General features: G+C 34.1%; 1 protein-coding gene across 10 annotated transcripts in view; it reads right to left on the bottom strand.

Moving 5' to 3' along the window:
• The window catches only part of KDM6A (lysine demethylase 6A), a 209,507-nt gene that overhangs the window by 20,196 nt on the left and 167,995 nt on the right, over positions 1-21,316 (bottom strand). For all 10 annotated transcript variants that reach the window (XM_026012249.2, XM_026012250.2, XM_026012252.2 and 7 more), the window contains 9 exons: positions 16,493-16,622; positions 14,868-14,973; positions 14,047-14,252; positions 11,863-11,927; positions 11,713-11,787; positions 11,020-11,168; positions 4,710-4,824; positions 1,474-1,661; positions 531-672 (listed from right to left, as the gene is read on the bottom strand). In XM_026012249.2, coding sequence (XP_025868034.1) covers positions 531-672; positions 1,474-1,661; positions 4,710-4,824; positions 11,020-11,168; positions 11,713-11,787; positions 11,863-11,927; positions 14,047-14,252; positions 14,868-14,973; positions 16,493-16,622 — 1,176 coding nt within the window. The remainder of the gene's footprint in view (positions 1-530; positions 673-1,473; positions 1,662-4,709; positions 4,825-11,019; positions 11,169-11,712; positions 11,788-11,862; positions 11,928-14,046; positions 14,253-14,867; positions 14,974-16,492; positions 16,623-21,316) is intronic.

Genomic DNA, 21,316 nt, shown 5'->3' with positions numbered 1-21,316 from the left:
AGATAGAAATTGACAATAAATGAGACGCTTACTGGGATATATATATTCAAATAACTTGTATTAGATGTTTAAAATAGCTAAGAAAAGGGATAATTATAAGATGGACGATTTCATTAAAACAATTAAAAAATTGCCCTGTTAGTTAAGTCCCTATATTAAATGCTAATTTATCTGTACCAGCAATTATTTTGTGTTGCCATTCTCTCCCCCTGATACTAAGGGCAGTCTTTCAATATTTAAACTCAAATCTGCCTAGGAATCAGGTGGCTCAGAGGGTAGTGGGGAAGCACAGGTCTGTGATTCTACTAGTTTAGAATCATGTGTGTCTTCATTCCTGTTTGTACCATAATGTACAGATTATTTGGAAGGGAAAAATACTTTTAATGTGTGGATTCTTGAATTACATTTTATTAGACTTCTGGACCATTTTGTTGTGATGTCAGCATAATTCTATTGGTGAGGGGGAAGTACTAAATAATTAACACTCCCCAAAAAAGAGAGGGACTACAGCAGTTTTAGAAAGCACTTACTTAATCATTTCAAAAAGCTTTGGATCTGAGACCTTGATATTTCGTGCCATATTCCAGGAAAGATGAACCATGGGTACTATTGACTTCACACTTTGCAATTTGTTCCATTCGTACCGTTCCACTGCCAATTTATACTGGCAGGCTAGGAAAAAAAAAACAGTTATAAAGCAACCCAAAGTACCAAAAGATATGAAGTTACCATTATCACCTTCTCAGATGATATCAATATCAATTCTGAAAACTTCAAAACATTATAAAAATAATTTTTGTTTGATAACTATGGCAATAATAATAGTAGTGAACACATAAAGAGTGCTTACTAGAACTATATGCCAGGCATTGTGCTGAGCTATTTTTATATATTGTCTCATTTAATTTTTATTATTACCTTATTAATTTTATTATTCCCATTATACAGATGAAGAAATTGAGGCCCAGAGAGGTTATATAACTTGCCCAAAGTTGCAAGAGCCAGGTCCTGGTCCTAATCCAGGTCTTTCTGGCTCCAAAGGCCATATTCTTAATCTGAATTATCAACTGCCTGAAGGCAGGCATAATTCAAACAGATTTTGACATAATAGGGCTATTCATACGACATACCAGATAAAAGAAAAATTTGAAAGAATGAATAACCACACTACTTTGCCTTCTCCCATAAAGGGTTTCCTTTATGAAACAAAACCAAGCACTCTAAGAATTATTAGAAGTATATATTCCTTGTATATAAAGATATAAATTTGTTATTTGCTGAGATCCATGGTCTTGGATTTCTACCTATTAACCTCAATTTAATTTCTTGTACCACAAATTAAAATTTTATTCAAGGAGACACAACTCTTCTTCCAGTTTCTATTGAGTTACATTCCAAGAAAAAAAAAAAAAACTATCAGTGACAATCCTTTATAAATTGAACTTTTTTTTTTTAGCATATTCTTTAAAATACCTGTAAGTGGACCAACATTCCAAGCAATGTTGTTGCACCAGCCAATAGCCTGAACCCAATGAACAGTGCCTGCATTTATCCAGACCAAATCTCCAGGTCGCTGAATAAACCTATACACTGGAACATTTGCTTCATAAAGATCTTCAAGGTTGGGCCACCAAGAACCCATTAGGAAATTCAAATTATTTCTGAAATAAGAAAAAATAATGCAAATGGATCATATACTTTAATAAGGCTTTTTAATAAGGATGGAAAACAAGGTCAAAACTTCTTAGAACATGCTCATTCACACTGCATCCAAACTTACTTTCTTGTGCAATAAGAACTACTATATGTAAAGTGAGTGAAATTAATTATAGCTAAGTACTGAATAACTTATTCAAAGATCGATCAGTATTACTACCTTCAATTGATTTTTCAAAGATCCAAATGAAATCCAAAGCTCCTTTTAAGTAACACTTATATGCATTAACTTTTAATTTCATTTCACTAAAGGCTATTTAAGCCCTTCTTCCTTGAGTACCAAGAAATCTCTAACGGGTAAATGGAAGGCGGAGTTGACATCAAGTCACCTAAGTCCACACTATGGCAGCTATGAAGTGTTAGGAACTTTGGTTTCTGAGGCAAAGTGGAAAACAGAATGGTCTCTGCTGCTGTTTTGAATTCTAAGCAGGAAACAGGTAGGGGATGTTAGTCTCAAGAGTTCTGATGACTTGTTAAAACTAGGCAGCTGAAAACAGCTTCATAAAAAACAATCATACACATGTGCAAATAACCATCATCACTGCCACCATCACCCATGTACTTTGGAAACATTCTATAGATCTTATTAGTAAGCTTTTACTTTAAAATCTGGCTTCTTACTCTACTTCATCATGATACAATATAAAATATTTCTTAAACTCCACAGCAACTTTTCCTACAAGAGATGTTTATAAAATTCAGTTAGCTACATTTTGGTGAAGGAAGAACTTGCAGAATGGAAATGTTCCTCTCCTTAAGATCTAAGAAATAGTCTATTTCTGTCCTGTGCCAAAGGATACAATAAAGTGTACCCTGAAATTACTCTCATCAGTTTAAATTTAATTTTTTTATCTAGATCAAGGGCTGGCCATCTATGGCTCATGGGCCAAATCTAGCCTGCCTATTTTTGTAAATAAAGATTTTATTAGCACATAGCCTGCCCATTCATTTATATATTATTATATATGATTGCTTATGTACTTCAGTGACACAGTTGTGAAAGAGACTATACAACCTGCAAAGCCTAAAATATTTATTATCTGGCCCTTTATGGAAAAATTTCATCAACCTCTGATGTAGATGGAATCTCTGGCTCAACTTTTTTCCCTAAAAAACTGCAAGGCTAGAAGACTGCCAATGGTAACCTGGCAGTCTTCTAGCCTTGGTAAGGGGATATGGATGAGCTTATTATCTGTGATAAGGCTCAGTAGATACAGTCCAGAAAAACTTCCCTATGAAGCAAAATACGGTTACAAACACAAACCCTATCCCTACTTCACCCATGTATTGCCATCATAAAATTGGAGAAAACTTTCTCTCCAAAAGCAAGCAATCAAGTAAGCAAGACCACCAAATAATCAACTAAGTTAAAAAAAAAAAAAAAAAAGTGAACTCAAAAAAGTTACCCATCCTTTTTATCATATATTCAAGTGAATGGTTATTTCAAGACAGATATTGTTTAAAGTCCTAACAAAAACTACAGACACAATCAGTATCAGTCAGTATCAAAAGCAACATTCCTTATGTGAAACAAAATTACACTGAAATGCTGAAGTAGCAAGTGCTTTTCTGTAGCTTAAATTTACCTAACCTTTCATACTAACTTTGGTATTCTTATTATCCCCAAATTCATACTTTTTAGACATCATCTGCCTCTTCTAATTATCTTTGTTCCCAGGCTACTTCCCCATTTAGACAGGAAAAAAAACCTAAATCCCAAAGATAGCCAATCTCTACTCAGAAATAATGAACAAGGATCAGTGTACTATAGCTGTAATAATATACTACTATCTCAAAGTTTAAGACATAAAAATCTTTCTGTAGCACAGTGGAGATTGCCTACATGACACTGCTCTTTCTCTGCTACTACCAGACTGCTGATCCATGAAAGAACAGATTAAGATAGATCAGGTTATTTCATCAGAGCATTTGAAACTTTATTATTTCATATCTTTGGCTTTCTTATATGAAAGGAAATCTGTGTGTTAAATAGTAAAAACAATAAAAGGTAATTATTTTTTGTTTGTATATAAGGAAATTTTGGATTAGTGTGGGGTTTTTTTGGTAACTATATTTACACTTGTTACCAAACCAGGACATTTACAGCCAAGATTGGAAAAATTCTAAGTAAGTGGAATATGTGTATAATCTGTTTTCAGGGCCTCTCATAATATAAATGTTTCTGGTGGTTCCCCCTTTACCTTCTTGGGGTGGGGAGAATAACACCAAATACATGTATAATTTATGTTTTTAACCATAATTTTCCAATGTTATTACTAGCTAAAAATAATGGAGTGCTTTCAAAAAAAAAAAGCAGAGAAAGTTTCCATTTAGACAAATAATTAAGTTTAAAACAATGAAAATAATTCTGAGGTACCCTTTAATACAAGGTAAAGAAAGAAGGAAAGGCTATGTCTAGGACATTAAGGAAAGGATACTTCTACTAGGTGAGTTCCCTCAATTATAGAAAACAAAATCTGAAGCAGTTGCCTAGATTTTGTAAAATTCTTTTATAGGAATAGTTGCCAATGTAGTTTTAAAAAGAATTTATATCATGGTGATAGAGCAGAAAGCAGTATGTTCAAACTTGAGTTATTAACCTATAAAGCTGCTCAATTATAGAATTCCTTCTATAACCATCCACTTTTAAAACCATTTATAGTAAAATAATTTTTCATGAAATATAGATCTCCCACATGAGCAAGTATTTATGCATCAATTGTTCAATTACCCTAATAAACAACTCAACCTTCCTATTTTCTAAATTCAAGACTGTTACTACTGCATGGAGTGGTTTTGAGGCATCTTTCTCAAGTATTCTCAGCAATGCAAAGGAATAGGTTTGGAATCAAATCAATTTAAATGAACTTTTTGCTGAATGGTAAGTGAAAACTGGTAATATACATTAGGATATCCAGCTTATGGTAAACTGTCCTTTACAAGGATTGTTTTTGAATAATTACATTTAAAGAAAATTTAATTTGGAAACCTACTTTTCACAGAAGTCATTCAGAACACCCCAGTAACCTTCAGGGACAACAAACCATTCACAGTCACCTGGACCAATATTTATATTAACTGAACAGAAGTTGTTATTTTCTTGATGACCTGAAATGAGAAAAGAAAAATAGTAATCATCATACTGTAAGTTCTATAGAAAAATGTGCCTTAAAGACCTCGGAAATGTTCAACACAGGATGTTCTGGTGGTATTCAGCCATTTGTCATTAGTTCTGTGTCTAGTTCTAGAGCAGAGTTTGGTCAGCTCCTAACTTACTGCAGCAGGTAGTCTACACCATGAGTAGTAAAGGCTTAGGTTCCAGAGCCAGGCTTCTAAGCTTATGTGAACCTGGGCAAGCTGCTAAACCTTTCTACCTCAGTCTCCTTATATAGAAGATTAGATAATAACAACTCCCATAAATCAGTGGGTTGTGTGAAGATCCATGAAATAATGACTGCTTTGAATACTCCCAAATCCATGGTAAATAATAAGTATTAGCTATTATTGATATCATTACCACTTCTTTGTGAACTAATCCCATTTCTCATGCACTGTATTGGGACATCAGTAAAGAGGCAAGAAATCTGGTTTTCAAATGTAGCTGTGGTAGTATTGTCAACAAAAATGATGGAGCAGGGAACTCTGGAGAACTCTTCGGAAACACTAAAAAAAAAATAAATAAACCTAGTAAAAACTGCCAGAGGCAACCTTACCAAAACTCTGGGCAATAGTCAAAGGTTTATAGCAAGTGAATGCTTGACCAGAATGAACTTAGAACACAGTAGGAGACTTTCATGTCACTTTAACTTACCTTATCCTCAACCACATCATTAGTGTGGCAGTGGACAATATGGTAGTCTTGTGTTCCTAGTGTGAGTGTCCCTGGCTCCGGAGGGAGCAAAGTGGGTCTTTTTCCCAAAGAATTATGTTTTTGTTTCAACCTGACTGGAGTTTCTCCAAAAGCTTCACTCTATTTAGGGCAAGTGGTTCAGTGAAGAAGGTTTCCCCCAAGCACTGAAAGACCAACGAAGAAGCTGATGCTCCCAGGGGCAAAAACAAAGAGTTGGGGCAAACAACAGACACACCAAAGGCCTGGAAAGAAGAGCTGGGGAGTGAGATGTGGGGAGAGAATAAGGACTTTGAAAAGTTCCTGTGAATACTAGAGAATTTAGAAAGCCACATGCATACCCAGAGCAGGGCAAATGCTCAGAAAAATGTTAACTTCTTGCTAATCTTTAGGCTTAGTGCAAGCAAGGTGGTAAAGGCTAAAAGTACAATCGCAAGCAGCACGCCTCAGTGTAGAAGGAGTGACTCAAAACAGAGGCCATCTGCAAAGGCCTGGAGAATTATTTTTTCTTTCTATTCATTTTTTCTATTCTTTTCTTTTTTTGGCACAAAGCATTGAAGGAAATCTCTGTCAGGTCACTGGCTAACTGCTGAGATAATGGAACAGAGATTTCAGTATCCACACATGCCAAAGGATATAGTCTTTGTGAAAATACTGTGGACAAAATCACTAAACAGACAACTGTAGCCTGCAACAAGCAAGAACAAACCCTGGAGAGGGAGAATCTGATATCTATAACTGCCACATGATAACATTCAAAATATCAAAATATTAGCACTGTACTAAGCTGAAGGAATAGAGGCTTCAGGGACCACATCTGACAGAAAATAGTCTTTTTTTAGGGAGGGTAACTCCCAGTCTGTTGTTACAAAAAATTATAAGGCTGCAAATAAACAAGAATGTACAGCTCAGTCACAGGAAAAAAAGGAAGAAGAAATAATTAAAAAAAAAAAAAAAAACTATTCCTCCAAAAGCACAGCCATTGGACTTAATACCCAAACTCTTTAAATCAACTGTCTTAAATATACTTTAAGAGCTAAAAGAAATCATAAATAAGAACCACAGGGAACAAGGAGAATGATGTCTAAATAGAGATTAATAATAAAGTGACAGAATTATAATAAATAAAATTTTGAAGCTGAAAAGTGTAACTGAAATAAAAAATTCACTAGTGGGTTTCAAACCGCAGATTTGAGCAGGGTAAATCAAGAATCCACAAACTTGTAGATAGGTCAAATGAAACTAACCATTCTGAGAAGAAAGAAAATAGAATGAAGAAAAGTCAACAGAGCCTAAGGGACCATCAAATACACTAACGTATGCATTGTGGGAGTCCCAGAAGAAAAGGAGAAGGGACAGGAAGAATATATGAAGAAATTATGTTCAAAAACTCCCCAAATTTGACAGAAGATATTTATCTATACATTGAAGAAGCTAGAAACTCCAAAGTAGGAAAAACTCAAAGAAAAAAAATTAAGAATTCCATACTTAGCAAAACTATTCTTCAAAAATAAAGAAGAAATTAAAGACATTCTCAGATAAATAAAAGCTGAAGGAGTTTGTCACTAGCCAATCTGCCATATAAGAAAATGTTAGAGGCTGAATTTTCAGGCTGAATTGAAAACAGTGAGAGTAATTCACAGCCCTATGATGAAGAGGAAAGAACTAGACTAAAGGTTTAAACATAAGTTGGAAGATTCATACTTTCCAATTTTGAAACTTACCTCAAAGCTACAGCAATCAAAACCAGTGTGGTAATGGCATACAGATATAAATCAAGGAAAGAGCATCAAGATTTCAGAAATGAATCCATACATCTGTGGTTAACTGATTTTCAACAAGGGTGCTAAGACCCTCCTATAGAGGAAAGAAGAGTCTTTCCAACAAATAGTGTTGGGACAACTGGACAGTCATATGTAAAAGCATAATGTGGACCCTAAGCTCATATAAAACCACATATAAAAATTAACAATATGGACCAAACATCTAAATACAAGAGCTAGAACTATAAAAATCTAAGAAGAAAAATAGGGGTAAAACTTTACAACCTTGGATTCAGCAGTGGTTTCTTAAAATGAGACAGAAAGCACGAGCCACCAAACAAAAAATGTATAAACTGAACTTCAACAAAATTAAAAACTTTTGTGCATCAAAGAACACTATCAAGAGAATGAAATAACTTAGAGGACAGGAGGAATATCTGCAAATCATATATCTGATAAGGGGTTAATATGCAAAATATAGCTCCTACTACGCAACAGCAAAAGGACAAAGACTGAATTAAAAAACGGGCAAAGGACTTGAACGGACATTTTTTCAAAGTGGATAATACAAATGGCCAGCAACCTCATGAAAACCCAAACCACGAAGAAAAACAACTCCACATCCACTGGGTTGGCCATAATAAGAAAGAACCAGAAATTAATCAGTGTTGGTGAGGATGTGGAAAAATTGGAACTTTCACATATTGCTGGCATGAATGTAAAATGGTACAGCCACTGTGGAAAACAGTTGGTAGCTCCTCAAAACATTAAACACAGAATCACCATATGACCCAGCAATTTGAATCCTAGGTATACAACCAAAAGAACTGGAAAGAGGGATTCAGACAGATACTTGCAACTGAATGTTCACAGAAACACTATTCACAACAGCTAAAAAGTGGAATCACCCCAAATGTCCGTCAACTGATGAACAGATAAAATGTTCTAAAGCCACACAATGGAATATTTGGCCATAAAAAGGACTGAACCATTAATATGATACAGATAAACCTCAAAAACATGCTAAGTGAAAAAAGCCAGACAGAAAAGAGAATATAGGATTCCATTTATATGAAACATCCAAAACAGGGAATTCTATTGAGTCAGAAAGCAGACTACTGGTTGCTAGGGGTGGAAGGAAGGGGGAATGGAAAGTTAATGCTTAATGGGTACGAGGTTTCCTTTCGGACACATGAAAATCTCTTGGAACTACATAGACGTGATGGCTATACAGCACAGTGAATATACACTAAATGAAACTGAACTGCACACTTTAAAAGGATTAGTCTTGTTGTGTGATTTTTACCTCAATAAAGAAAAATATAGCTGCTCTCACCACACCATGTGTTTTTTACATATGATAATACAATATGAATATGGTACTCTTAAGACTTACAAACTATCTCTTACCATGGGTAGATGGTTGGAATTGCCCATGGTGTGGATTCCAAAATAAAACTTAGCACTAATTATAATTAGAGATGCTGAAATCTCACCATAAAATTCAAACCGTTTTGGGGGTAGAAGCTGAGACCATCTCTAGTTTAGAACATACATGACTGATCATAAAGTCCATGAAACAGGTAACACTTACATGTACCTATGTAACACCAGGAACAAAGTGTTTGCCCCATAAAAAAGTATTCAAAATAATTTTCAAAAAATTGAACTGAACTAATTACATTATCCATTTCTTCTAAGACTAAGTTGTCTAATACGTTAACCACTTGAAATGGGGTTTAAATGAACTGAGATGTGCAGAAACTATAAAGTACACACTGGATTTCAAAGAGTTAATATGAAAAAAAAACAACCTTGAAAAATCCCTTAACATCAATTACATGTTGAAATAAGATTTGGATATATCAGATTAAAATTATTTTCACTTATTTTGTTTTACACTGATATGACTACTATACAATTTTATATCATATATATGACTTGCATTATATTTCTGTTAGACAGCACTACCCTACGTGAATTCCTCAGAGACTTCTTCAATGTTCCACAGGATACTTCTGAAAAATTAATGCCTTATATATAAACCAACAAAAAACCTAAAACAGCTCAGACACAAGTGACAAATCTACCAAGTTTGCTTTTCCCAATTTGTAATGAAAAACTGTATTCCTTTGAGTTGAGGATATTACTTACATAAAATAATTCAAACTGGAGAAGCTTTCAACTGAAATGAATCTTAAAAGAACCAATCCAATACTACATACATAAGAAAAACAAACTCTTGGGGCGCCTGGGTGGTGCAGTCGGATAAACATCCGACCCCTAGTTTTGGTCAGGTCCTGATCTCAGGGTTGTGAGATCAAGCCTCATGTTGGGCTCCATGCTCCTTGCAGTCTGCTTGAGATTCTGTCTCTCTCTCCCTCTGACCCTCCTGCTGGTGCTCTCTCTAAAATAAATAAATCTTAAAACAAAACAAAACAAAACAACTCTAGAGAGTTCAAAAACTTGCCTAGTATTTACATCCGTATCTAAATGGCAAAGTGGGGAGCATATAGCTCTTCTGCCTTTTATTCCAGAACGGTTTCCACTTTACCCAACTATGGATAAAATATCACAGAATTGGGCTTCCAATGGCCCAAGGATAAAAACTACTACAACCTAATGGCTCTAATCCTGGCTGTACAACAGAATCCTCTGGGAAACTTTTTTTTTTTTTTTTTTAATACTGTGCCTAGATCCCAATCTCCAGAGATTAATCAACTATTTATTTCTAAGAGATTCTAATGAGCAGTCAGGATTTGGAATCCAGTGGCCTACATTACCCAGAAGCAAGAAAAGGCCTATTTTGAAACAACTTTGTAGTTATAATTCAATAAGCAGGTGACAAAGAAAGCAATCTGGTTTTCAAACTACTGGCTGCTTCAAGTAGCAAATAGAAACATTTGATGATGATATGGAGCCTATAGGCACTGGTAAATAAGTGAACTTGTTATCACCAGTATCTGCCCTATTGTTAAATATTTTGAACATCACTCCAGAATTTCATGTCAATCCAAGGAAACCCAAAGAAGGTGGTATATATTAGTGTTGGACAGAATTTTAAGTTTAAAACCAATGTAATTCATTTTAAAAATGAAGAAAAAGACCCAGAGAAGGAAATGTGACTTGCCAAATGTGACACAGTTGGCAGAAAGTCCAGATACCAGGAGGCCTCTAGTAATGTCTCCACATCAAGTGCTTTGTGTGAACTGTATATTGCAACCCAATTAGAGGATTACAACTTTGACTTCCTTATTTAAATGAAATAGAATGGAATAGACTAAGAAATATATTATTCTATGAAACTGTTCTTATATATACGTGTGTGCAACAAAGGCATAGAATATATTTCCTAGTGAGACTATGGCGGGGGGAAAAAAAAGTTTAAAGAAAACTATATCCTATCACTCTGCAGGAGATGGGATCAGCAAGTTTGTAAGCCACAAGGACTTTCCCAGGAGTGTTCCAATGACCCCTTTCCAGATTAAATTGCTATTGTTTCAGGACTATTCTATTAAAAAAAAGAGGATATAAAGAGGAAAAATCTTAATAATACAAGTAAAAACCTTATAATAGGAGCAATCCTTTGAGTTTCATTCACTATAAATGAAAAGAATATGGTCCTCTTTTGCATGTTTCACATTTTGATTCTGTTTTTCAACTGTAGAAGATACGTTAGTTCATACAAGTTACCTGGTGTTCTGCTTCCTGGAACTTTCATGTACAGTTGAACTGTGTTCATGCCCAGTATGGTATGACCAACATGGCTTAGAAGATTTCCTGCTGATACGACACGCACAAAAGCAGGAAGTTTAGTCAGCTCATGTAGCTGCAACTTCCATCTGCAATAAAATAACAGATCAGGAGTGAAATCTTGCCACAAATATTTGTAGAAGTTAGCCATTTCTTCAAAAACTTTGTGTCCCAATCAGAAAAACAATGAAATCTATAAATATTATACTTCTGCACAGGAAAAAATGCAATAGCTAATTTTTTCAATTTTTCCGAAGAAAACTTCCTAACGAAAAGCATAAAAATTATTGAGTTTAAGAACAAACAAAATACTGAGTACCTGAAAAACCGGACTTATTTTTATAATTGTTGTATAATTCTGTTTTATAAAATTATTATACATTAATCATAAAATGTAACTTTATGATTGTGTACTTAGCCTATAGTCAGGGTCATGAAGAAAACCTGTACAAGAGTTTTAAGTTAAAGAAAATCAATTCATTGTAAAACCTAGCAAAAATAATTTATTTAAAACTTGTGTATCAACTTAGAAAAATGACAAGGAAAGAGAGGAGGAAATTGTAGACAATTCTCAATCTTTGTAGAGGAAACCTCTTTGCATCAGTTCACAGAAATACTACTATAAAGACTTACTTTTTGTCATCAGACAGGTCAATGTTGGTCCCAAACTTTATGGTTTTAAAGGGTCCTTTCCTCCTCCTCCCAGAACTTTAAAAAAGAGATACAATATTAGAAACATGCCTTTTAAAGAGAAATACTAAGTGGATATTAAAAATGACTTACTTATCTGAAGATGTAGATTCACTATCTGAGTGGTCTTTATGGTGACTTCTTTTCTCATTTTCTTCCTGTAGATTAAGCCAAACACATTCTAGCTTAGTATCCCACAACCAGCTGCAAAGTTCATACCTAGATTGCTGGTATTATCTATGCTTGGAAACTAAGTATCTATAGGCCTCTTTCACATGAAAATTTCTTCAAAGACCACACATTAAATAAAAAACCAAGAAAAGTCAATGCTCACCACTCACTGGCAGGGTATCCAACCTCCTTAGTCACAAAGTTATCTTCCTTCTTAGTAACATTCTTCTATAAAGGGAAAAACTTAGAGATTCTCATTCTTGCTCCAAATTTTTTTTTTAATTGAAAGGCCTAAGAAGTATCCATCTTGATTACAAATTTTCTAAACTAGTAGAGGCCTGTGCATGTGTATGTAGCTATATATGTATAAGGGTAGAAGGTAAGATGTTCTCTATTCTTGATTATGGACATTTGTCCATAAGGGAAGAAGTCTTCCCTGGGTTAAATCTCTTCTTCCACAATGAATTATACACGAATGGTAATACACTTAGAACATAAGTAAGGAAAATAAGTGCTGCATAAACATAGGTGCTTTTCAACGCAAAGATTATTATTATTTTACAATCTGGGGGCCACAGACACAGTATCTCTTACACTGTCCTACTATTTGTGTGCCTCCACAGCACACATAATGGCATCTTTTCTTTGGTTATGTATCCTCTACCATATAAATATTCTGCCCCTTACGATCTTTGCTTTATTTAAAACTCCTCCTCTTGGGACACCTGGGTGGCTCAGCAGTTGAGCATCTGCCTTTGGCTCAGGGTGTGATCCCGGGATCTGGGAATGAGTCCCATATCAGGCTCCCTGCATGGAACCTGCTTCTCCCTCTGCCTGTGTCTCTGTTCCCCACCCTCCCCCCATAAATAAAATCTTAAAAAAAATAAAACTCCTCCTCCAAATTTTCCTTTGGTGGTCCCTGAACCTTGATTATTTATCCTACTCTGAAAATAATACTACCTCACAGTTGAAGTATCTCAAAAGCTTGAACTACAGATTTATTCAGACAATGAATTCCTTGCAACTCATTAAAGCTGCAAGACAATTCTGATTAGAGGAATTTCTTTGTAGGATATAGGGAATGGTAGTAAGAAAGAAATACAAATATACAATTCGTAGGTACAAATGTTGCCTTCACTGAAAATGTGAACTCAGGGCAGAATTTTAAACAGATAAGCAAATCTAATGAATTACAAATTAAAGACTTCCAGGCACATATCAAGTTTCAGCTGTAGGATATGTACAAAACAACTTAGTAATATAGACAAGTATTTGAATAATACATTTAATAAACCCTTTTTTTGGTGGATATTTTATGTTCACTTTGTGGGAGAATTCACAAAGTTCTCATTATAATGCTAAAGGATTTTAGTTATGATTCACTGCTGAAATGCCTGAGTCTTTTAATAATAATCCTCTGGTTATTTTATCCATTTTGTTTTTAAATTTTCCATACATTTTGAAATGATTTATGCCTCTCTTTCAGTTTTCTCTTTCAGATTGAGGTCAGTAAGAGCAACACTAATGCTTCCTGGAGGAGTTACCAGATAATACTAACCTAGTAGAGGAGAAAACTGGGAAAGCACAAAACTAGGAATTTTGCAAGCATAAAGCAACCTTGAGACTTACTTTATTCTCTGTTATCAGTGGCTCTCAGTCAGAGGCAATTTTACCCTCCCAAGGGATATTTGGCATGTCTGGAGACCATTTTAACTATTACAACTGGGGTAGAAGGTAAGGGGTGTGCTCTAGGTGTAGAAAGAAGTCAGGGATGCTACCAAACATGCTACAATACACTGGACAACTTCCCACAACAAAATATTATCCAACTCAAAATGGTAATAATGCCAAGATTGAGAAAGCCTGCTTTAAACAGAAACATCCCAGGGATGAGGAAGACATCTCACTAGACAATAACAATATTTAGTTTATCAACCCATAGGGTTGCTTAGACTTTACTAAGAGAACTACACAGCACTTAAACAGTATTTCATGTAACTATAAAATGAGATGCTAACAAAAGAAATGCACCCTTTCAAAATAAAAGAACATAAAACAGTAACATATTTTTCAAAATAAAATAATGTTCAAGGAGTAAACACTTACCCTCAATGATTCCTGAAAGGAGGAGGCCTGGTACTGTGCATATTTAGCAATTGTAGTATGAGATCGATTACTTTCACAATGCCAGATTTTCTTTGTTCCAGTAGGATCCCAGTTTTCATCTGCTGGTTGCAACAACTGTGTCCTCACTTCCACCATATGTTCATTGTTAGCTTCCACCAAAGTTTTGGTAGAGAAAAGTCCCAGGTCTTCATAAATAGATAAATGTAGTTAACAAATGAAAATTCTATTTGGAATAATACATTAAAAGTGTTTTTATTAAGAAAAAAGGAAAATGTTTTATGTCATTCTATCCAGTTCCTCTAAAAACCAACCAGGGCCTCTGCACACCCTGAGCTTCATGCCAGGCTTACACACACCACACAATGAAGTCCCGGGCTTAATCATCAAGCCATTGACAAAGGTAGAATCAAGGGGCCAGACAATGAAGTTTCACCTACTTAATATCTTCAGGTGCCAGGAACTACAGTACTTATTAGTAGCACTGAATTTTATCTACATTTTATATCAAAAATTATTTCATTAAATAACCTAAATCACAATTATATAATTATACCAAAATAAAAACTAAATTTAAAAACCACCAGTAAATCGCCAGGAAGTGTCATTATATCTTCACATTATGGATTAAAGAAGTGAAATACAATCTCTCCACCCCCTTCTCTTTCTCATAGCCAGAAAATATTAAGATGAAAATATAAAAACTGAAAAACTTAATAGAAATAAGTTTTTGCCAGTGCTTTAAAAGTCAGAGATATCAAAGGAAATATAAAAACTTCTCCTTTTTCTTATTTAAAGCTTACCCAACTTAAGAGCTCCAGCAAGGCCACGTATTACCGTAACAGGGTTGTTTGGATTTGTACAAAATTGGTGTAATGGAGGAAAGAAAGCATCACGTTTATTTTCCAACTGCAAAATTAAAACATATGGTTAGATCTCTGGAAAACAGACCTTTTATTTAAATATTATGCCAAATTCATATTCATTATTTATTGTAATTTCAACACTGTACCCCATAATTTGTTTTATATTTTACAGCATTTTATCACTATGTCTTTTGATCCCAACTGTAATTAGATAGTAACCACATACATTCCTCTTGTCCACTGTATCTTGAACAAATATGTGGGAAGAAATAAAATTGAAACTTCAAAATCAAAGTGATTTAAATACTCAATTTTAAAAGGGAAGAAAATCCTACCACATGCTACCAATGTGGATGAACCTTGAAGACACTATGTTTGGTGAAAATAAGGCAGTCACAACATAAAAAACTGTGTATAATTTTACTTATATGAAGTATCTAAACTAGTCAACTTACAGAAATATAAAGTGGTAGTTACCAGGGGCTGGGGAGACCAGGGAAAAGGGAGTGGCTGTTTAATGGGCATAGAATTTCAGATTCCCAAGATGAAAAGGTTCTGGAGAAGTGTTTTGCAACGAGATTACTTAATACTACTGAACTATATACCTAAAAATGTTTAAGATGCTAAATTTTGTTATGTGGGCTTTTTCATCACAGAAAGAGAAGATAAAACCATAAAAGATCAAAGTGCTTTTTAGAAATATTACTAAAGTGAAGCAGGCTGAAGACGACCCATAAGAGATAAATCTTAATCTTGCATTTTCCTTTCTCAGACTCCAGTTTAAAAGTTTTATTACACATTTATCCCAGTGCTTCTCTTACATACTGAAGAATCAATAAATATTGGTTGGAGGAAGGATTAATATGACAACATTTGGCCTCTAGAGGGCAAAAATAGAGACAAATCTCCAAAAATAAACTTTACAGTTTAAATTTTTTTTCATCTGGGGTAGAAGTGGGAGGCTGGAAGGAAATGGGTTATTAGGAGGACCTACTTGGGAGAAACATAAGAGAATTCCTCTGACTGAACTTTTATCAACTTCCTACTTCAGATGTCTAAATGTCCTTACAATAAAACATCCAGTTTTAAATAATCTTTTAAGTTTCTTTAAAAAAAAAAATGACATCCCTATTATCACATTTGATGTACTCAAATGCCTTTTTTGAATGTAATTAAAATGTATATTTTTATAGATGCATAAAGCAGAATGAATGTTAAGGGAATGTTAAGGTCCATACAACTAGTAGAATGCAGGTTTAAAACCCAGCCTAAGTTACACCTTCGGGTGGTTTTTGCCTAAAACTGTTCACAATTGGGGTCAATAAGAAATATTTCTCACTGCCCTAATGTAATAATGGTTAATAACTGAGGAGGCATGTTTTAAGTGCTATTATGAAGTCTTTTTGAATACATCTTTTTATCCCCCAAAACATTAAAGCTACTGTGAATAGTTTTAATGTTTTCTAAAGGACATCCATATTAATTTAAAGCAAGATCTTATGAAAGACAGGTAGGTGCAAACACTGGCTTGATTCATTTCTACTCAGTCAATTCAGACTCACATAAATACTAGGTGTAGGTGGATTCAACTTGTCCTTTGGCAAGGGAGGGTATGGTGAAGATGGTGGTCTTGGAGGCGGACATTTATCCAATAAAATGCTACTGTTAGATAAGCCATTTTTACCTAGATTCCTTAAAAAAAGAAGAAGGAAGAATAAATCAGCTGTACATTTATTTAGAAAACAGAAAAAAAAAAAAGTCCTGAATTAAGTCCTAATTAAGTTACTGGGCAGTTGCACGAATCCAGGAGATTTGGATCTATCAGAAAAAAACTAAGAACAATTATTATCTTCAGCAAATACTTCGCTTCATTCCTCTATTTCCACTGAAGTAATAGAAAAAAATACAACACATGAATTAATGATGACATTCCTTATTTTGCTCATAACTTTCCAATTTATTTTCTCCACCTGAAGAACAAACAATGAACTCCAATTTTCTCTCCACCATCTTCTACCATCAGATTCTTTCCATTAAACATTAAAACAATAACCTGACCAGAAAGGTGTAGATAGATAACAGTAAAAATTGAGTATATCTTTCTTCCTATGTCTTATGTCAGCAATTATAACCACAGTACCTTTGTGATAATTCTCAAACCTGAAAATATCTGTACCTTTTGTTCTCTCAAATCTGTAAAGAATTTTTCGTGTAACTCCTTGACTAATAAAATTCAGCAAGACTTCAATCTACTAAATTTTATGGAAATTATACTGTATTTTTAATGAGGCATATAACTCCTATAGTATTCTGATTAATTATTACTTACTAGTAGTTGGGGTTTCTTCCCTTTAATGGGTTAAAGTATCATGTTTAAGTTATAAATACTTCAAATATGGCAGAATTATTTCCAAACTCTATTTTACTGTTAAAAAAATTTTTTACTAGTTCTTAAAGTCTATACCCAAATCAGAAAATCACTAGTGATATAATTTTATGCTTTCAATTCATTCCAGGTTAACTTCACCCAATTATTACAGGTTCAAAAATAATCAATACATTAAAATAGCAAGAACTCCTAAAACACTAAAATTTCAGTTAAGAATCTGAAAATTATAATTATGGGAGTTAAACAGTAATTATACTTACTGAAGAAGCAATTAAAAATTTTTCATCATAAAATTTTCATCATAAATGATAGAAAATTTCCCTTATCTTGGTATGTTTTTGCCAAACTGAGGGAAAAAAAAAAACCCTTACAAATCAGCCTGTTTTGGTTGGCATCAATGAAAACTAAGGCTTGAAATTCCACTGCTACAAATCTTTGAGATGTTACACTAGATAGAATCATGGATGTCACTTTCTTAATTTCTTTAACTATAACTCCAAGTAAAACAAAAGAGTTCACGGCAGGCCTCAAAGGAATGAATTAAGTTTAAAGTAATCCATTATTTAAAAAAACTATGTGAAATAGTTATTAAAGTTAAATTTTAAGTTCAACTAACAATTAAGGTTAAAGGTCAAATAAATGAAAATTCTACCACAATATCTCTCAACAAAGCATGAGTGTCCGTACATTTAAAGACAGGCATTTAAGTTTTTAAATTTAGTTATAAAAACATGGGACACGCCTGGGTGGCTCAGCGGTTGGGCGCCTGCCTTTGGCTCAGGTCGTGATCCCAGGATCCGGGATTGAGTCCTACCTACATCAGGTTCCCTGCGAGGAGCCTGCTTTTCCCCTTCAACAACTCGAGTATTATCATTAAATCAATGTAAAATAAACATTCACTTATACAGGTAAATAATTAGTTTTCATGCTGAATTGTTTATCTGCCACTTTTTAATTTTGGAATTTAAACAAAATATGACTCCAAATACATAAAATTTGTTTTCCAGAGCAGGAGATGAATGTACTATATAGTAAATGATTAGTATTTTAAGGAATTGAAAGATATGGACCATGCATTAAAATTGTGCCATAAAGGAGCATCTCGTGCTAATTAAATGTGGCCCTTAAACTTAAGCTTCTACAACATTCTGGACATTGAGAGATGAAACTGGAAAACAGGGTTTGATTAGCAGAATTCTGCCTCCATCATTTCTATAGTTCTGTAACAAAAGAAAAGGGGAAATGGGAAAGTATAATAATGAAAAATGCAGCTACTTTTATTTTAAAATAGAAAAGAAAAAGGTGGGGGGGGAAAAAAAGGTGAGACATGACTAAGGGAGCGGATATTGATTCAACCACCAAATGTCACAATTGCAATTTTAAACCATAAAAGCAGCAAAGGCACTGTAATCGCCTTCTGATGTATAGCACTGGCTACGATAATTCTAAGATAAACCAAACAAGATTCAGATTAAAAATAACCAATACTTTAAAAAGTAACTATCTTTGTGGAAATAAGAGGGCAGTCAGAATAAACCATGTAATCAAACTGTATCTAGCAGTTTTTTATTATAGTGTAAATACTGACTCCCTGATTTTTGGAGGTCAAATCTGAAACAGGAATTTCCCTAAAGGAACTGAGGTAGGTGGTTGTCCATACAGTGACTACATAAGGTTTTTGCACTGAAATTTCACTTATTAGTCCTAATGCAAAGGACAGAACTGTGCATAACGGAAAGACTTTATCTTCTGGACATTTAAGTATTCAACAATGTTTATAATACTTCAAAGCCAGGGTAATGAGACTGTAATAGAACAAAGCAAAGTGGAGAAAGACATTGAAGAAAGAAAATATTGTCCCATTTTAAATCCTTTTCTCCCGTTTTGAAACTTTCCCCAAGCAAAGTGGAGTAGGAAACAATTAGTCATTGCCCAATTCTTTAAAATATTGGCTTGAACTTGTTTCCAATTTACCCATATCATTTTGTAGATAAATGAAGAAGTACTCTGTGAGTAAACCAATCTACACTTTAATTATCTTCAGTTATGAAGCTCCTAGACCAGAGACATCAAGTCTTTTGCACCTAAGTCACCTTCCTCTTCTAAGTTCTGGATTCCCGCCCAACACAGGACACCACCAATAAAACAGAAATGATAAATCTGATGCCTATCATTTGCCATCTTGACTTCTAAGGATTTGTATCTCTAATTTATCAGAGCATTTTTGGTCTCTTTATTAATAAACCAAGGCCTACAGTTACCGAAATAATCCAAGCAACCCTGGATCTATAGTGTTTTGATATATCTAGCCACTTACATATGTGTGTGTCTGTACACACACATATACATACATATATACATGTGTATATAAAACACACACATACATATATATATAACCAAGTATCTGTAAAAAGGCAAAATTATTTTAAGAGTTAAAAGCCAAAAATAAAACTATAAGAATGTATTTAAAAATTCTGAAATAAATGTTTATATATACTTGAAAGCTGAGATGGAAGACTATAATCTTTAATACGTTAAGAAACACAGTCACACCTAGGTACCCACAGCATAAGATTTTTATTAGTGAAAACTTATGGTAACTGCTACTAATACACTGTTTATAACTTGCACTTCCATGGAACTCTGACAATATTCCTCCAGAATGCCCATATGATGTCAGTCTTGGACCTCTAAATTTCCCCCATCTTCTAGCAGCCATTCTGAGATTATAGAGAGTGGATGAGGGAGGAAAACCCTGCTCTAGCGGAGTGGTGGCAGCAGTTATCTAGGAAATAGGACAGCAGCCCCAACAGCCAAGTGGGGAGCAGGCAGAAGGCAGTACAAACTGGCAGTGAGCCAAGGCACTGTGTCTAAATAGAATAGACTCAGGATAGCATTTGATCTGGACATTAAAGCACACCTACTTTCTTTAGGCCCAGAGTTAAAGTACATAACAGTGTAACAACTGGACAAAAAGACTAACATAAAAACCTTAAATTTTAGAAATTCAGGAATCTCACTATATGCTTTAGAAGAATTTGGTCTGATTTAGGGATCATCCAATGTGGTTTAACATGAGAAATAAAAAAAACCTTATAAGAGAGTTAAGATTAATTACAGTAGTTACCATGTTGTAGGCCACTGGGGAAAATGTTGCCAACAATGTGGACCCAACAGACAACACAAAGAAAATAATAAAATATGAAAAAGATATGATTTTTGCTTTTGTCTACATGTCAGAATAAAGATAACAGCTGAATGGTGGAAAAACTAGTGACAGAAAATAAAAAGTAACAAAAAATAAAACAAAGATCAAAAGGTATTTTAAACAAACTCAAATACTCTTTAAAGAAAAAGAACTATATTGTATTTACAGTAGTGAAGTTCCAATATTGATTAATTATAACTTACATGCAAAATTAATTCTTTTCCCTACTCCACTGCTTCTACCCCATGTTCCTCCCAAGTGGCAAACTACAGGATAACATTTAATTTCATCTTATTTATTAGTGACATACATTTAGTGGTAGATCCATAATACCTTCTAATAAAGTGATCTAAATAATAGAAAGGATAACCATACTTTTAGACTCCATTAAATAAGGCACATAAGCACCGCTGGCTGCAGGAAGAGATTTATAGAGATGCTAAGTGAGAATAGTTTTGAACCTTAAAATGGATTTAAAAACACATATTAAAAGGTCAATGTAGGCAAAATAGAACTATTGTATATATTTTTTATGTATAAGCTGATTATTTTCTATACTTTTTCCATCATGATGTACAAAAACAAAAAGAGGCCTTTGTGAAATTTACTATATAGCTGCTCAAACTTAAAATTTAATTTTCTAAAAAATATTGCAGAATTCTTTCTTGTGTACCAGCTGTGTTAACTGCTGTTTACTGAAGTTTTAGTCACTTGCAGTGGACAATTATGAATAAATGTGAAAAGATGAAATATGTGCCATGCACAATGTAAAGGCCATTAAGAATTTGT

The sequence above is a fragment of the Vulpes vulpes genome, chromosome X (assembly GCF_048418805.1).
Source record: "Vulpes vulpes isolate BD-2025 chromosome X, VulVul3, whole genome shotgun sequence".
Taxonomy (NCBI): Eukaryota; Metazoa; Chordata; class Mammalia; order Carnivora; family Canidae; genus Vulpes; species Vulpes vulpes.
The sequence above is the reverse complement of the archived record's forward strand: the minus strand, read 5'-3'. Positions and strand labels throughout refer to the sequence as shown.